The 13,859-nt window shown below is 44.5% G+C and overlaps 1 protein-coding gene across 1 annotated transcript in view; it reads right to left on the bottom strand.

Annotated features, from left to right (window-relative positions):
• The window catches only part of TBC1D22B (TBC1 domain family member 22B), a 58,467-nt gene that overhangs the window by 15,640 nt on the left and 28,968 nt on the right, over positions 1 to 13,859 (bottom strand). The window contains exons 9-10 of the mRNA XM_006173286.2: positions 2,164 to 2,270; positions 1,629 to 1,704 (exon numbers count right to left, since the gene is read on the bottom strand). Of these exons, the coding sequence (XP_006173348.2) occupies positions 1,629 to 1,704; positions 2,164 to 2,270 (183 nt within the window). The remainder of the gene's footprint in view (positions 1 to 1,628; positions 1,705 to 2,163; positions 2,271 to 13,859) is intronic.

Here is a 13,859-nt window from a genome sequence, read left to right as displayed (position 1 = left end):
ACTGCTCACTAGGGTTTTCTGGTAAAATCACTGTCCTCCTCAGTTTCCTAATCTATAAAATGGGGATAACTAGTCACATCTCAGAAAGTCTGGGGGAGAATAAAGTGAGAAAATAAAAGTGTTCACAATAGCATTCAGCATGTAGTAAACACTTCATACAATTTTTCAAAGAGTAACTATCAATAATGGTTTATTCTGGGGAGTAGAATTTGAGGAAGGGGGAGGATTTTTACCTTTTATTTTTTGTTTTTCTGAATTGTTTGAACTTTTGTAATGAGTAAGTATTATTTCTGTAATTCAAAGCATAAAGATATATACATTTAAAAATCCACTATCCTAAAGTACTAAGCTTTTATTTATTAGGTACTTGTGAGGGCAGGGGGAAAAAAAGGACAGGCCAGACAGTGGCAAAAACCACAGCCCAGGCCCTCTGGAACCTGGCCCCTGTCAGACAGCTTAGCACAAGCCCTGTACCAGGATCCAAGTGAGGGGTGCAAGTGAGCTGGACGTGGGCCCCGCCATGGGGCTGATAGCTGGGTCGGGGCAATAAGGCAAACAGGAAATAAAGCACCCCAGATACAATGTATAGGAAACAATAGTAAATAAGCAAACAAGTTGGGAAGATCGAAATCCTAAGTCATAAAAAGAGGCTGGAGTGAGCAGAACAAATCAGGGAAGGTTTTCATGGAAAGAGAACATGGGGAAGGAGAGAGAAAGAGATGCAATTTCAGTCTTGGGTCGGGGGGATGCTTTGGTGAGGCTGAAAATCCATGACAGAAAACCAGGAAATGAGATTTAATAGTTGTGCAGTAACAGGATGGATTCCTAAAGAAGCTTTGCAAGTTAACTGGAGCTAGAGATTCTGCTTAACAGGAGACCTTGCTGTTCAACCTCCATGTGATCATCATGAAATTGAACTCTGACTTCTCTCCCTGGGCCTTAGTTTCTTGATCGGTCAACAGCAGGGTTTCCCAAGTGCCCTTTAGTTCTAACATCCCGAGACTCCATGCCAGAGCCAAGGAATTACTGGAAGCCTCCTGTTTCTCGCCCAGACAGGTCACAGGGAGCAGGGGGAAGTCCTGCTGGGATATCAGCCAGACTTGAGGACCCTGCAGCAAGCCCAAGAGTCCCGAGCCACATCATCGCATGAAGGACAAGGTCAGACTACAGACCTGATGCTAAAGGCAAAGGAGGGCAAGGAGGTTTCACAGCACAAGAGTGACATGACCAGGACAGTGCTTTAGAAAGATGCGGGTGTGTGACAGAAGGTGTGGAAGAGGAAAGAGTATGGAGGAGGCAAGTCCTTCTGGAGGAAGCTGCAGACATCCAAGCATGGCTGGACCAGAGCTGTGGCTGGGGAAATGGAGAAGAGTAAATCTGAGGAGAGATGCTGATGGAGGACTGACAGAACTTGGTGAGAGAAGAAAACTAAGGAGAAAAAAGAGCTGGAGATAACCCCAGAGTTCTCACCTCACCTGAAACGTGGAAGGGTGCAGGGCCATCAGCAGCAGAGGGAACTGGGAAGGGTCATGGCCAGGACGGGGGCTTAGGAGGCGACCCACAAGTGTCACTGGCTTGCGTCAGAATCATACTGTGCTACTGCTAGAGAATTCCTCCTCTGAACCTACCATCGATCCGGCTGACAAGCTCTTCCAGCGCCTTGACCTTCTTCTGGATCCCTGGTTGTGCAAAGGTGTAGTTATCCTGCAAATGACACAGAAGCCAGGATGAACAGGGACACCAAACAGTCGTGCTACCACCTCTCCAGTTCACTGAAACATGTTCGAAAGCAGAAGCTGTTTTTCCAAAGCTGGTGCCAGTGTTTAGGGGAAACAAAGGAATCTTACAGAACAGCAGAGCGTGGGGAAGGCCTGATAGAGCTCTGCACTGTGGAGATACAACATGTGGCCAGGAGCACAGCAGAGAGACAGGGCACGTCTGATGACAAAGGCAGGGCAACAGGGAGACTTCCCCGACTCCAAGAACACTAGACCATAGCCTTTCAAAAGCTGTAAAGCTAACGGAAGGGTAAAGTTGGATCACCCAAAAAGAAGAGGAGCCGTGCTGGGTGGGGAACCCCATCTGATGCAGAAGAGCAAGGAGGACCCTAAAGGCCTGCAGGAGCCCCGAGCCAGGCAGCCCACGAGGGCAGAACCAGCACACCTGGATCCCATCCAGCAGCTTGCTCATGCACCAAAAGCTGTCAGCTTCAATGCTTCGCAGCATGTCCTGAGACAGATTGGTCACATCAAAGTTCTCTACGTCCTCTTCTGTAAAACAAAAGGTGAAGAAAGTCCAGAAGTCCATTTTTTCTCTAAAAATGGAGAGAGAAAGGTAGAGTCTAGTATCTTTAATGGGGTCCTTATGGCCAGGAGAGAGCCAGGCTAACCTGATGCCAAGGAACGAGGGCCCGCCCTCCTCCCCATCTTGTCAGGTGGGCAAATGTGTCCCAGGAAACTTCTTGAGAATCTCATTACAACACTGAAAAGGTCATTTCTCACACCAACTTCGCTGGGTCCAACCTATCTTTCTCTTCTTCTGTATTTGTTCATTTAGTTTGAGAAAAAAATGCTTCAGGTCTAATGCTCAATGAATTATATCCAGCCCCCTGGAGATGGTCTGGAAAAATTCTTTGATTTCAGAAATTCAGTGAACTGTCTAGCACACTCACACTCACATGTAGTGAGGACAGCTGGGATCAGTTAGTCCCCATAGTTCATTTTAAAGATGGATTCCCCCAATTCTGACAAGGCAGATCCATGGCCTCACCACTCAGAAGTGAAGACGAGTGTGTGAAGGAAGAAGCAGGAGCTTCCAGGATTTAATTTCACCAAGTTGGTAGTTACCAAGATGGGTTCTGTGAAACCTCAATCCTATAGGACACTCAAGAAAATAAAGGTTCCGGGGACAAATACGGCTGAGAAATGCATCCCAGAGATTCTCAAACCCATACAAAAGGACTTGAGAAGTCATTAGAAATTGTGCTTTAAGTAAATCTCCTTAATCTTGTCTACCCACCATCTCCCCAGCTTCTTTAGCCATGGGACCTCTTTTAAAAGTTTCTCATGGAAACTCCACACTAAGTGACAGGAGTGAGAAGTTGTCTTCTCTGAGTCTGAGATGCAAGTGCGGAGAACACAGGAGTCCTCCAGAAACCTGAGGAAGGAAGAGCCCATGCGATGTTTCCTTCCTGACAGAGAGGTGGACAGGGCAGGCCGCCCTAACCCACAGGCCTCTGCATGCCTGTCAGAGGCCACACATGGAAGTGTTCAGGCCCTTGAGTTCTGTGCCAGAGGCAGCTTAGCTCCTTACAGCCCTGTTTTGAAAACAGGATGTTCATTGCAGTCCCTGGTCCTACAGAGAGACACAGGCATTTGACAAAATGTATTCAGAATCTAGCCCATTCATTTATGAGAATTATTACTCTATTAAGACCCACAACTGGACCTTCTTGGGACAATGTGTAACAACTCTCGAATTTGCATCCTGTATCAACAGTGTTTTTATAATGGACAAGGGTTGTAAAAACCCTTTTGGGAAGGGTAGGGTGATTTGTCAGAAAAGCTACAACCCTGGGAACTCGGAGCAGAGCCACAGTTAATACAAGCAAAGTGCGAACAACAGTGCCGGGCACACAGCAGGTGTGATATGGTTCATTTTAGATGACGTTTATTAGGAATTTGTAATGATATGGGGAAGCATGCCACAGTGTTAAGGGAAAAGAGTAAGGTGCAAAATTATCTATGGTACGCTCTCAACTACTGCACATACAATATTTATGTGTTTGTATAAGCACAGAGGAAAGACAAAATACCTCACAAAGGTTTACAGCACTTATTCTCAGGTGGTAGGGATAAAGAATTTTTATTTTCTTGAAGTCTTACTATTCAAAATTTCTACAATAAGCATAATTTTTATAGTCAGGAAAAAATGCACATAATTTTAGATAAAGGGGGCTACAGTTAACTACATCTGCCTTTTACCACCAAATAACAAACAAGCTTTTGTAAAACACTAAGCCTGCAGAAATGAAGATTTCTTATAATATATAAAGGTCCATTCGAGAAATCACATTTAAAAAAATCCCTTCCGAGAAATATCATCTTATTTTTTCCCTACCTTAAACACTTATTATGTAGTGTTATTGTTTGTTTGGGAGGGGGGGAGTACATACATACATACACACACACACACACACACACACACACACACACACACACACCTGATTTAATTAAATGACACTGGGCTCTAAGACACAGGCTCAGAGTCTTTCTTCTTTTTGCTTCATATTACATTTCTAAGATCTTTCCACGTTGCAGTACATCCTCTAGTTCACTGTCTCACACATGCCACCATCCCTTTACATATCCATTCCCCCCAAGGATGGACGCCCAGGTGCCTCCAACTCCCACTACCACACACAGTGGCCTGAGGAACCCAAAGAACTACTCTGGGCCACAGGTTCAAGTGACCTAACCATAAGGACTGCCAGGCCACTCACTCTCCAGGACCAGACTCCCAGCAGGGCACTAGGAAGAGCGCTCCCTCCTTTTTAGCAAGTGCAGCTGACCACACTAACCATCCCAGGCAGTAGCACCCTCTTTATGAAAAGAAATGAAAGAAAAAATTTGTAAGAAAAAAATGAAACCCACAAGGAAGGCTCAAGATGAAGCCACTCCTACTATTCATACATCTTTCCCGAATGAAGATCCAGAGCTCCACAATAATTTGAAGGGTCTTTTCCTACCTGGGCGCTCTAGCATTCCAGAACACTGCAGCAGCAATGACGCTGGGAACGGAAACCCCACACAGTGGAGTAACAAGGAACAAAGAGCCCGGTTCCCCGAGAAGAATGGGGAGCACAGATGCCACATCAGCCCCGGGGACCTGTGGCTTTTCTGTCAGACAGAATAGCATGCAGTTAAGAGCAGAGACTCTGGAGCCAGCCTGCGTGACTCAAATCCTGGCTCTGTTATCTCGAGCTACTATGAGGCTTTGGGCAAATGCCTTTACCTTCTGTGCCCCAACTGCTCACCTGTTAAGGTGGTAATGTCCTACCAGTGTCAACGGATATTGTAAGGATTAAACAAGTTAATACACGAAAAGTGCTAACAATGCCAGGCATACAACAAGCATTATGTAAACATTAGCTAGTATCATTTTTATTAAACGAGGAACAAATAAACCTCTACCCTGTTTAAGCTGCTGTTATTTTAGATCTCTGTTATTTGTAGCCAAACCTAGCCTAATTCCAAATGTACCTTAAAAATAAAAGTCAATTTTCAAAGCTTTCCATTTCTATGTTTTGGTCTTCAGGAAGAAAATCCAGTAACATGAGGTTTAAGTTGGTACAATGCTGCTCTCAGTAACTTCCACTTCCAACCCTTTAGCTGTCCAGGGAGTAAAGGGCCCAACAGACAGGATGCTGAACCCTCTTCTGGGGCCTCAAGTTGGGGGTTGTGCTTTCCCCATGTTCTGCCCTTATGCCTGGCCTCCCCGCTAGCCCTCTGCTTTCACGGACAGTGGGAGAGCTCACCAGCACTTCAGAGAGTGGGAGGAGAGTGTAGCTCTGCTGTTCTGCCTGCTGGGAGGATGACATTCACACATTCAGTCAAAAACTGTGAGCTGAATGCAGCAGAGAAAGGGAGGCCCAAATGCTCTCTGAAGGACTTCATTCAGCATAAACAGTCTGTTCAGAAGGCTCATTACACGTCCCACTTGAGAAAATTCAACATATAATTGAAGCTGGAACGGGAAACCATGCCAGCAACACAGTCTCGAATAAGGGCAGCGTCTCTGGTTGTCATTACAGAGCATTCAGCAGCCAGGACTGACTGGAGGGAATGAGATTTTAGGGGATATTTTATGGTTGCTTTAAGAGGCAAAGCATCCAAAAAGAGGAAAACCAAAAGCTCTTTATAAAAATCAAATTGCCCACTCTGGGCTTGACAAGAACATGCTGTCACGCCCAACGTTACTAGCTGATAAAAGGTACCTGAGTGGTGGCCCCAGTCAAGTGTTTATTTTTCTGAGAACTCCAGGTCCTGGGCCTAAAATTAGCTTCACACATGCCTCAAAAACTCCCTGAAAGCTTCGGAAGAACCGGTTTTGCTGAAACTGACAAGAGTAACTTGCCCATTCACTGCTCCAGGCATTTCCCAGGAACTATCTGTGATCGCAGGGCAATTCCTAGATTTTTGATCTGTTGGGTCAGAACCAATCACCCCGACCAGCAGGAGAGAGAGGATTCAAGGCATCAGAATGCTGGCAGCCCTTCTATTTTCCAAAGCCTCTAGCTTACCTGATTCCTGTCTTTGTTTTTGTTTTTTGTCTTTTTTAATACTGGCCTCAAAAGAACACCTGACGTAATATTTTCTGATCACAAAAGTAAACTGAGAAAAGGAAAAAAAAAAAGTAAGTATTTTTAGCCACACTTCTAGAAACCCTCATAAAACAGGAATTAAGTATTTCATCCAGAAAAACACAGTTTTAAGAAAAGTGTCAAGGAATTGATCTGATCACTTGAATGTAGTAATTTTTAAGTAGCTCAAGTGCTACAGAAACTTATTGTTGGTGGCATTTTCATGAAAATATCTGATGGCAGCAGCTGAGACAAAGACACAGGTGAGCACAGACAAGGTGATCCCAGAAAAGCCAAACCACTCAATAAAGAAAGGACAGTGAGGAGAGCTGGTTTCCCCCAGGAGGTGAGAGGGAAGACTTCTTCTGAGGTTCCTGCAGAGCAGAGATCCACGGGGAGGCGGTTCTGCTTCATGAAAACCATGTTCCAGACTGTGTGAGAGGAGACACCCTGCTTCAAAGACACAGGGAAGCAGCTGACCATGGAGCCCTTCCTGACCCTGTGCCTGTCAGTCAGGGTGGTGACTAAAAGGTAAATATTAAGTTGGACTGAAACCTGTGTCCAACTCTAGCTGTCCACTACCCGGTGCAGAGTAGCCTGGATGTGTATGTGTCATGATACCCTGGATGAAATTAAATTTAAAAAACCAACATACCACCAAATTGTCTCTGTTTTCCTGAGGTTCCTCTATTACTTTTACTTTTATTTAGCAAACACTGGTGGCTGCCGGTTAACTCAGCCTCTTAGTGGTGGTTATAGGACACCAGATTATATGAATACAAACTATATGAGTATTCAGGTTTGAGGGCAAGGGAAGGGCCAGGTCCACCACACAGCTTCACCTTCTAGGACCTGCCCAAAGACCATCCACAGAGAGAGGCAGCATGCCACCATGATACTGTGTGCATGAACAGGTTCTGGGGAGTCCAGGGCAATGTCAGCGCCCAAAGGTGCCTTGTCTAGGCTCAAACATGTTGACTATGTTGGCTACCTCAGTTTCTCTTCTGTTACAATTTCTCACTTATTCTTGCATCAGATGAGAGAGAGCAAGTAAACACATGTGTCACTTGGCTCACTGACGGGGAAAGAGCAAGTGTGCTCCTACAGTCCCAGAGATGACAGGTCACAACTTGCCCCTGGAGAACTTACCTCCTACATGACAGCAAACCTAGCACTGGACATCCCACCAAAGGCACACACTGCTCTCAACTGTTAGCTGAAAGCAGCTCAGCTCAGCACGCTGACTAGGCGTCTCCATATGCATGGCTGTTGCTGGAAAGAGCCTCAAATATTCCTCAACTGTCTATCACATGTGAGGCTGCTTCATCTGTGAAGAGGGGGCCACGAGGCATCTTGAGGAAAGGGGTAAAGACCCAAACAGGGTAAATGCTTAAAAGTTCAGCACCAGCCCCATTCCCCTCCAAACCAATAGCATTAAAATGGGAAGTGGCATATCCTCATTCCATGATATAATTTATATAAAGTTCAGAGATAGGCAAAACTCATCGAGGTGTGAGAAGTCTGTATAACCATTACACTTGTGGGGGTGAGGGTTGGGGCTGGAGGGAACACAAGGGGGCTTCTGCAGTGCTGGAAATGTTCCACATGAGTGCTGGCTACTCAGGGGAAATTTACTGAGCTGTGCACATATGTGTACATGTACTTTTAAAACTGTATGTTACACTTCAATGTAAAGTTTACATTTTAAAAAAGAAAAAGGGAATGTCCTCTCAAGACAGTAATTCAAACCCACCATTACTATGGAAGTCTCTCCAGTTTTATCTCTGGCCCGCAACACCTTGCCAGACAGGGAGGAACAGGACGGCAGGGTGAATATCATTAGCAGAGTCAGATCTGAGACAGAGAGTGAAGCGTCCCAGGGAGAGAACTTCTGGCTCACTCGGCAGTGTCAGAAGACTGTGATTCACTGCCCTCCAGTGGCCAAGCTCAGCAAAGCTGTACTATTTTCTGAATATGTTGCAAAGTTATCATGAAATTTTCATTCTCTCATTCATCTAGACATGTATGGAATGCCCATTTTGGACACCAAAATGCAGGCACTGGGAATATAAAGATATTTGAAATACTCTCTGGCCTCAAAGAATCATACAGCCTGGCGGCAGAGGGCAGGAGGGAAACGCACAGAGTAATCAGTGTGGTAATGTCCTACAAAGGGAAAGGTACAGGGTTACAGAACGAGTACCACTGGGGTGGCAGGGAAAGGGAGGATGTCTTAGGGAAGACTTCCAGGAGGAAGAAGAATCTTAAAGGATACACAAGGATGAATCCATGGGATAACGAGATGGTACAGGGCAAGGTTTTAGATTAAAAATGTCGATTTTGGATTTCTGAGTTTGAGATGAAGCAGGAAGTCGAGCACACAGGGCCTTGCACAACAAGCTAGACACTCTGGACATTTTAACCTGGAGGCGATGGGATGCTACTGAAGGGTTTTAAGCAGAGGAGCTACATGGACAAATCTGTGGAGGATGGGTTTGAAGGGGATAAAACCAGAGATAGTAAAACACACTTGTCCACTTCAGCATTTCGTGCCTGAGCTAAGGCAGTCATAGGAGGAATGGAGTGGGAAACAGATTCGGGAAATCATCAGAGCTTTGTAACTGACTAGATATAAAAGAATTATGAACAAATCTTAGCATTCCTTACTTAAGTGACAGGAAATCCTGCCTATTGAGAGAAAAAGGTGGCTGGGTATGGGAAGGAGAGGATTTAATCAAACAGAGTCTGAGAAGCCTGGGGGTAGCAAAGTCTGCCGTTGTCCGTAAATAACTGTTACCCCTTCCTCCTTGGTGAAAGGACCCTAAAGGGTACCCGCCACCTGGGATACAGACTTGTTTTCAGGCTCACCTGCAGGTAGGAATGGCCGTTAAGACTATGTTCAGACAAAAGACATTCAAAACCAAGTGTCATGTACTTGGGAAGTGTCCTTAAATAGAAGGAGTATGTCCTTCTTCCTTTCCTGCTCCATACTAACTGGAATGTGGATGTGATGGCTAGAGCACAAGCAGCGGTCCTGGATCATGAGAAGGAAACCACATGCTGAGAACGACAGGACACCAGAGAAAGGGGACTGGACCCCTGATATGATATCAGATCACAGAGCAGCATACTAGCCCTAGACCACTTACCTCCTGACTTTTTTCTTTTTTTAACCTCCTGATTTTTAAAGTGAGAGAAGTAAGCTTAAGGTACTGGTATTTGGAGTTCCCTGTCAATGCAGCCAAGCTAATCCTAACTAATCATCTATGACATATCCAAGTGGAAATGTCATGCAGGGAACCGAGCAAGAGGGTTAGGAAAGACTTCCCTTCTGGGAGTTCCACCACCATCATGTGTCTAAGTAAAACCTGAAATGAAAATCCTACTGTACTGCTTCATGCAGAGAAGAAGAGGGAGAGTTAGTTTATACTGTTTCATTTTGTAATGAAAAAAAAAAAATCACTAGGCACCACTCTCCCTTTGAAAGCAGAACGTCATGAGTCCCACTCTTCTTCATATGTATCCCTTAAATAGTTGCTGTTAAGCAACTTATTCTGGTGATGACCATTAAATTACATTTGACCTTAATATGTTCAGAGCTAGATCAACAATGTCATCTAAGCCCAAAAGGTTTTGGAGATGAGAGCCTAGAGGTATTCCACAGCCTCAGGGATCACAGTCCAGAGACTGTATCTTCCTAGGGGTGACCCTCCAGCCCTGTCACCGCTGGACCCAGACACAGCTGGCTTATCCACAGAGGACCCACTTCTATGTGAGGAGCTGGTTTCAGTAGATAAAGAAGCTCCTGGGGGCGGCGAGGCAAGCTATAGAAAAATTCTCTAGCAACTCAGGGGTAGTCACTAGATCTCCCTGTTTTCAACTATTTTACAACAGACATGACACAAAGCATGAAGCAAGCTCAGGTACTAATTTATAAAAGTGATAGAGAATAGACAGGTGAGAAGATATGAGAGAGGCCAAGCAATGTTCCGGTGGCACGTGGACCCCACAGCTCTACCAGGGCACAGCCCCACGCCACAGCTCAGCAAGACTGGTCAGTGGGCTAAGGCTGCCTGGTGATACCTGCCCAGGGTGACGAGGGCAACTGCCTGGCCTGTTCCATAGGTGAACGACACCCAGGGCCTCCTGTGGTAGGGACAGTCATATCAGGGAGGCCACAACAAAGCACCTGTCACAGCAGCTGCCTGATTAGGATATGGCACCAGCAGAGAAGGGGAGAAAAGGAGCACTATTACTCAGACAAGAGAACTATTCTTGAAAGCCACAGTGTTGTATCTATGTTCAAGAACGGCCTTGAGACTGGAGAGCAGACTGTATGCCTATTTCTCTGAAGCTTTATTTATAGTCATCAACCAGTGAACAGATAATAAAATGTAGTAAAACCTGAGGAAAATAAATGTAATTGCTGAAAACAATGAGGTAGATCTGTATGTCCAAATGTGGAAGGCTGGCCAGACGTGCGAATGAAACCAAGCAAGACATAGAAAAGTAAGGATAGTGTGATCCTATTTTTCTGGACACAACAAAGAAAAATAATATACGTCAGTCTATCCATACACAGGAAAAGGACTGGAAAAACACACACCAAAAGGTCAACAGTAGTTATCTCTGGTGGCGGGGGGTAGGGTGAGATAATAACACTTCTATATTGTTTTGATCCTTTTTAATGAGCATGTACTTCTACTGTAATTTTTTTTTCACAAATTCTGTTAATTCAGTAATAATGTGCCTTAACACAGATCATTACATTCTTTGTATATCATCAAATATGTCTTTCAGGCATAATTTTCAAAGGCTTCTGTCTCTCCCAACACACATTTTTATCCCAACCTCCATTACTGCCTTTTGTTTATATTCAAGAAAGTTGTGATGTAAATTCCTTTGTAATCCTGGTCTCTGAAGATGGAGGCACCTTCACTTGCTGATCTTGGAGAGTCTCTTAGAGAGGCAGGAGGCAACCGCAGCTCACCCTGAGGACACAGACGCTGGTAACAGCCGTTCTGGGCACTTGTTCTTTTCATACCAGAAGTGTGGCCAGAATTTCTTTGCCCTTCCAGAAAGTTGCAGACTATACCCCTTCCTACCAACTTCCCTCTACTCTGGGAAGTATTGTGGCTGTACACTTTCCCTCTTCTCCCTGGATTTCTCTTACATCCTCCTCTCCTGACTTCTTTGACTATTGATACTTGAGCCTCCTTGCCTTTGTACTTTTTTTTCTTAAAGCGAGGAGCAATAAGAAATGTGCTGCCCTCTTTGGAGCAGAGAATGGAAAAAAAGGGAGCCATCAGAAAGATCTAAGTTGAGGTACCACCAGGTTGTATGAAGAGCACAGGTACTTAGGTCAAAAGATCTGGTTTGAGTTGGGAAAGCTCATTAAATCTCTGAGCCTTTGAGTCCTCACCTGTAAAATGGGTTGATACAACTACCTTAAAGAAATATTGGGGGCTACTAGATGAAAGCAGGTAAGTCAAAGTACTTTGCAAATGGTAAAGTGCTTTAAAAATCAGGGTGATATTAGTGGTTGGCATGGCAAAGCCCTAGTCTGAAAACTGGAAAAACAAGGGCTAAAGCTACAAACTTCTAAAGAAAAGAGAGATGGATGGGAACTGATGGATCAAGAGAGACTTCAGAGACATATCAACCAATCAGAAGAATGTGTGGACCTGATTTGAACACTGATTCAAACACATTGTTAAATATACTTATGGGAATCAAGAAAATTTGAATACTGCTGTATATTGTATTAAAGAGCTAACTTTTTAGATGTAATAATTGCACTATGGCTGCAGGTTTCTTTAATCATTATTTTCTAGAGATACATATGGAAATGTTTACGGATGAAATTATATGGTGCTTGATACTGAGATTTGCTTACTCACAAAGTAAACTCACAAAGATGATGGGGTAAAGAACAGACAGGTATAAATGAAACGGGACTGGTGGGAGAAGTCAGGTGGCATATATACCTATATATATATAGGTGTATATATATATATATATAGGTGGCATATATATACCTATATGAGGATTTAGGTATTTTTTTTTCTACTTTTACATATGTTTGAAACTTACCATAGTTAATTAATTTTGTTAAAAAAAAAAAAAAAAAAAGAATGAATGGGCCCCACCTTCCTAGTCCTAGGAAAAGGTACCAAAGACTCACGTGAAGTCTGTTGCAGATGTGAAACTGAGTGCAGGCCTTGCCAAGGAAGGCTTCCTTGCCGAGGAGGGGCAGGGAAGCCCACAGTTTGCTGTGTCAATGCTGTGGGTCAGCAATGGTTTCACTGGTCAGTAGGTGAGGTGACGAACTAAGCACCAAGATCTGAAATGCAGTCACATCTATCAAAGAGAGACACACTGCCTGGTGGGGCTGATGGGGTTAAGGAAGCAATGGGATGGGTGCCTACAGTTGGTAAAGGAAAATTTAGCACAAAATATAAAAGCTAACAGGATAACTAAATATCCAATTAGAACTGCAGTTGCTGAGGATTATTCTTAACTGGCATAAAAACTGGTAAGATTTCATGCCAGCATTGACCTCAAGTGCAGATTAATGAGTGGATTAATACCTTCCTAGGCTCATCCTTTAATGCCATTTCAAAAGAGTAATACTGCAAGAATCAACCCCTAAGTCCCAACAGCTGCACTGCTCTCACTAAAGTTAAACACACAGAATTAAGCTGCCTCCCAAAACTGACCTATTAAATGTGAGGGGAAGACTGAAAGTTCTCCAGCAGAAGCTTTATTTATATGCTTTTGGCAGCTAAACTTTACCTAGTTTTGCTTTTGCTTACGATCACTTGACAGAGTGGACAAGGGTGCCCTTCCACCCTTACTCCCAGTTCTGCCCTAGTTGTCACTTAAGGGGAATGGGGATGGCATCACTGCACTGGCTCACTTTTTGAGTAATGAAAAAAAGGCTGCCTCATGAAAGACCAAAACACCATCCCTTGGAGTTCCACCAGAAAACCTGAATGGGAAGGATCAAGTGAGACATTTCTTATTCCCTCCCCTCCAAGGGGCTCCACCCTAGTCCCCCGCTCACTACTGTCTTACCCCTGCAATGGCTTCCCACAAAAAAGCCAACCCACCACCCTCAGAGTCTGAAGAAAAGGCTTCTAGTCCTAGCTCTGCCACTAGTAAGGAGGCAAGAAATCTCACAACCCATCTGTGAAACGAGGGGAGCAGAAGGATAGTTCTCCAAAATCCTTTCCAATGTTCTGATTCCCACATGAGCTTCTCTTTAACTGAGAGAACAAAGCATCAGGCCATGACAGATGGGTTTTCGTGTGACTCTCTAAGCCCAAGGGATTAAGGAAACCAAAAGGAGAAATGGAGGATCCTCAACTCCTTTCAAGACTCTGCCTGATTTAGGCCCGGCCTTAGCAGGCGGCTGGGACTGTGAGAAAACCTAACGATCACTGTGACGGCTAATCACGCCATGCAGAGTGACAAGAACCCGGTGGGGTAAGAGGTG

This window comes from Camelus ferus, chromosome 20 (genome assembly GCF_009834535.1).
Source record: "Camelus ferus isolate YT-003-E chromosome 20, BCGSAC_Cfer_1.0, whole genome shotgun sequence".
NCBI lineage: Eukaryota > Metazoa > Chordata > Mammalia > Artiodactyla > Camelidae > Camelus > Camelus ferus.
This window is presented reverse-complemented; position numbering and strand designations above follow the sequence as displayed.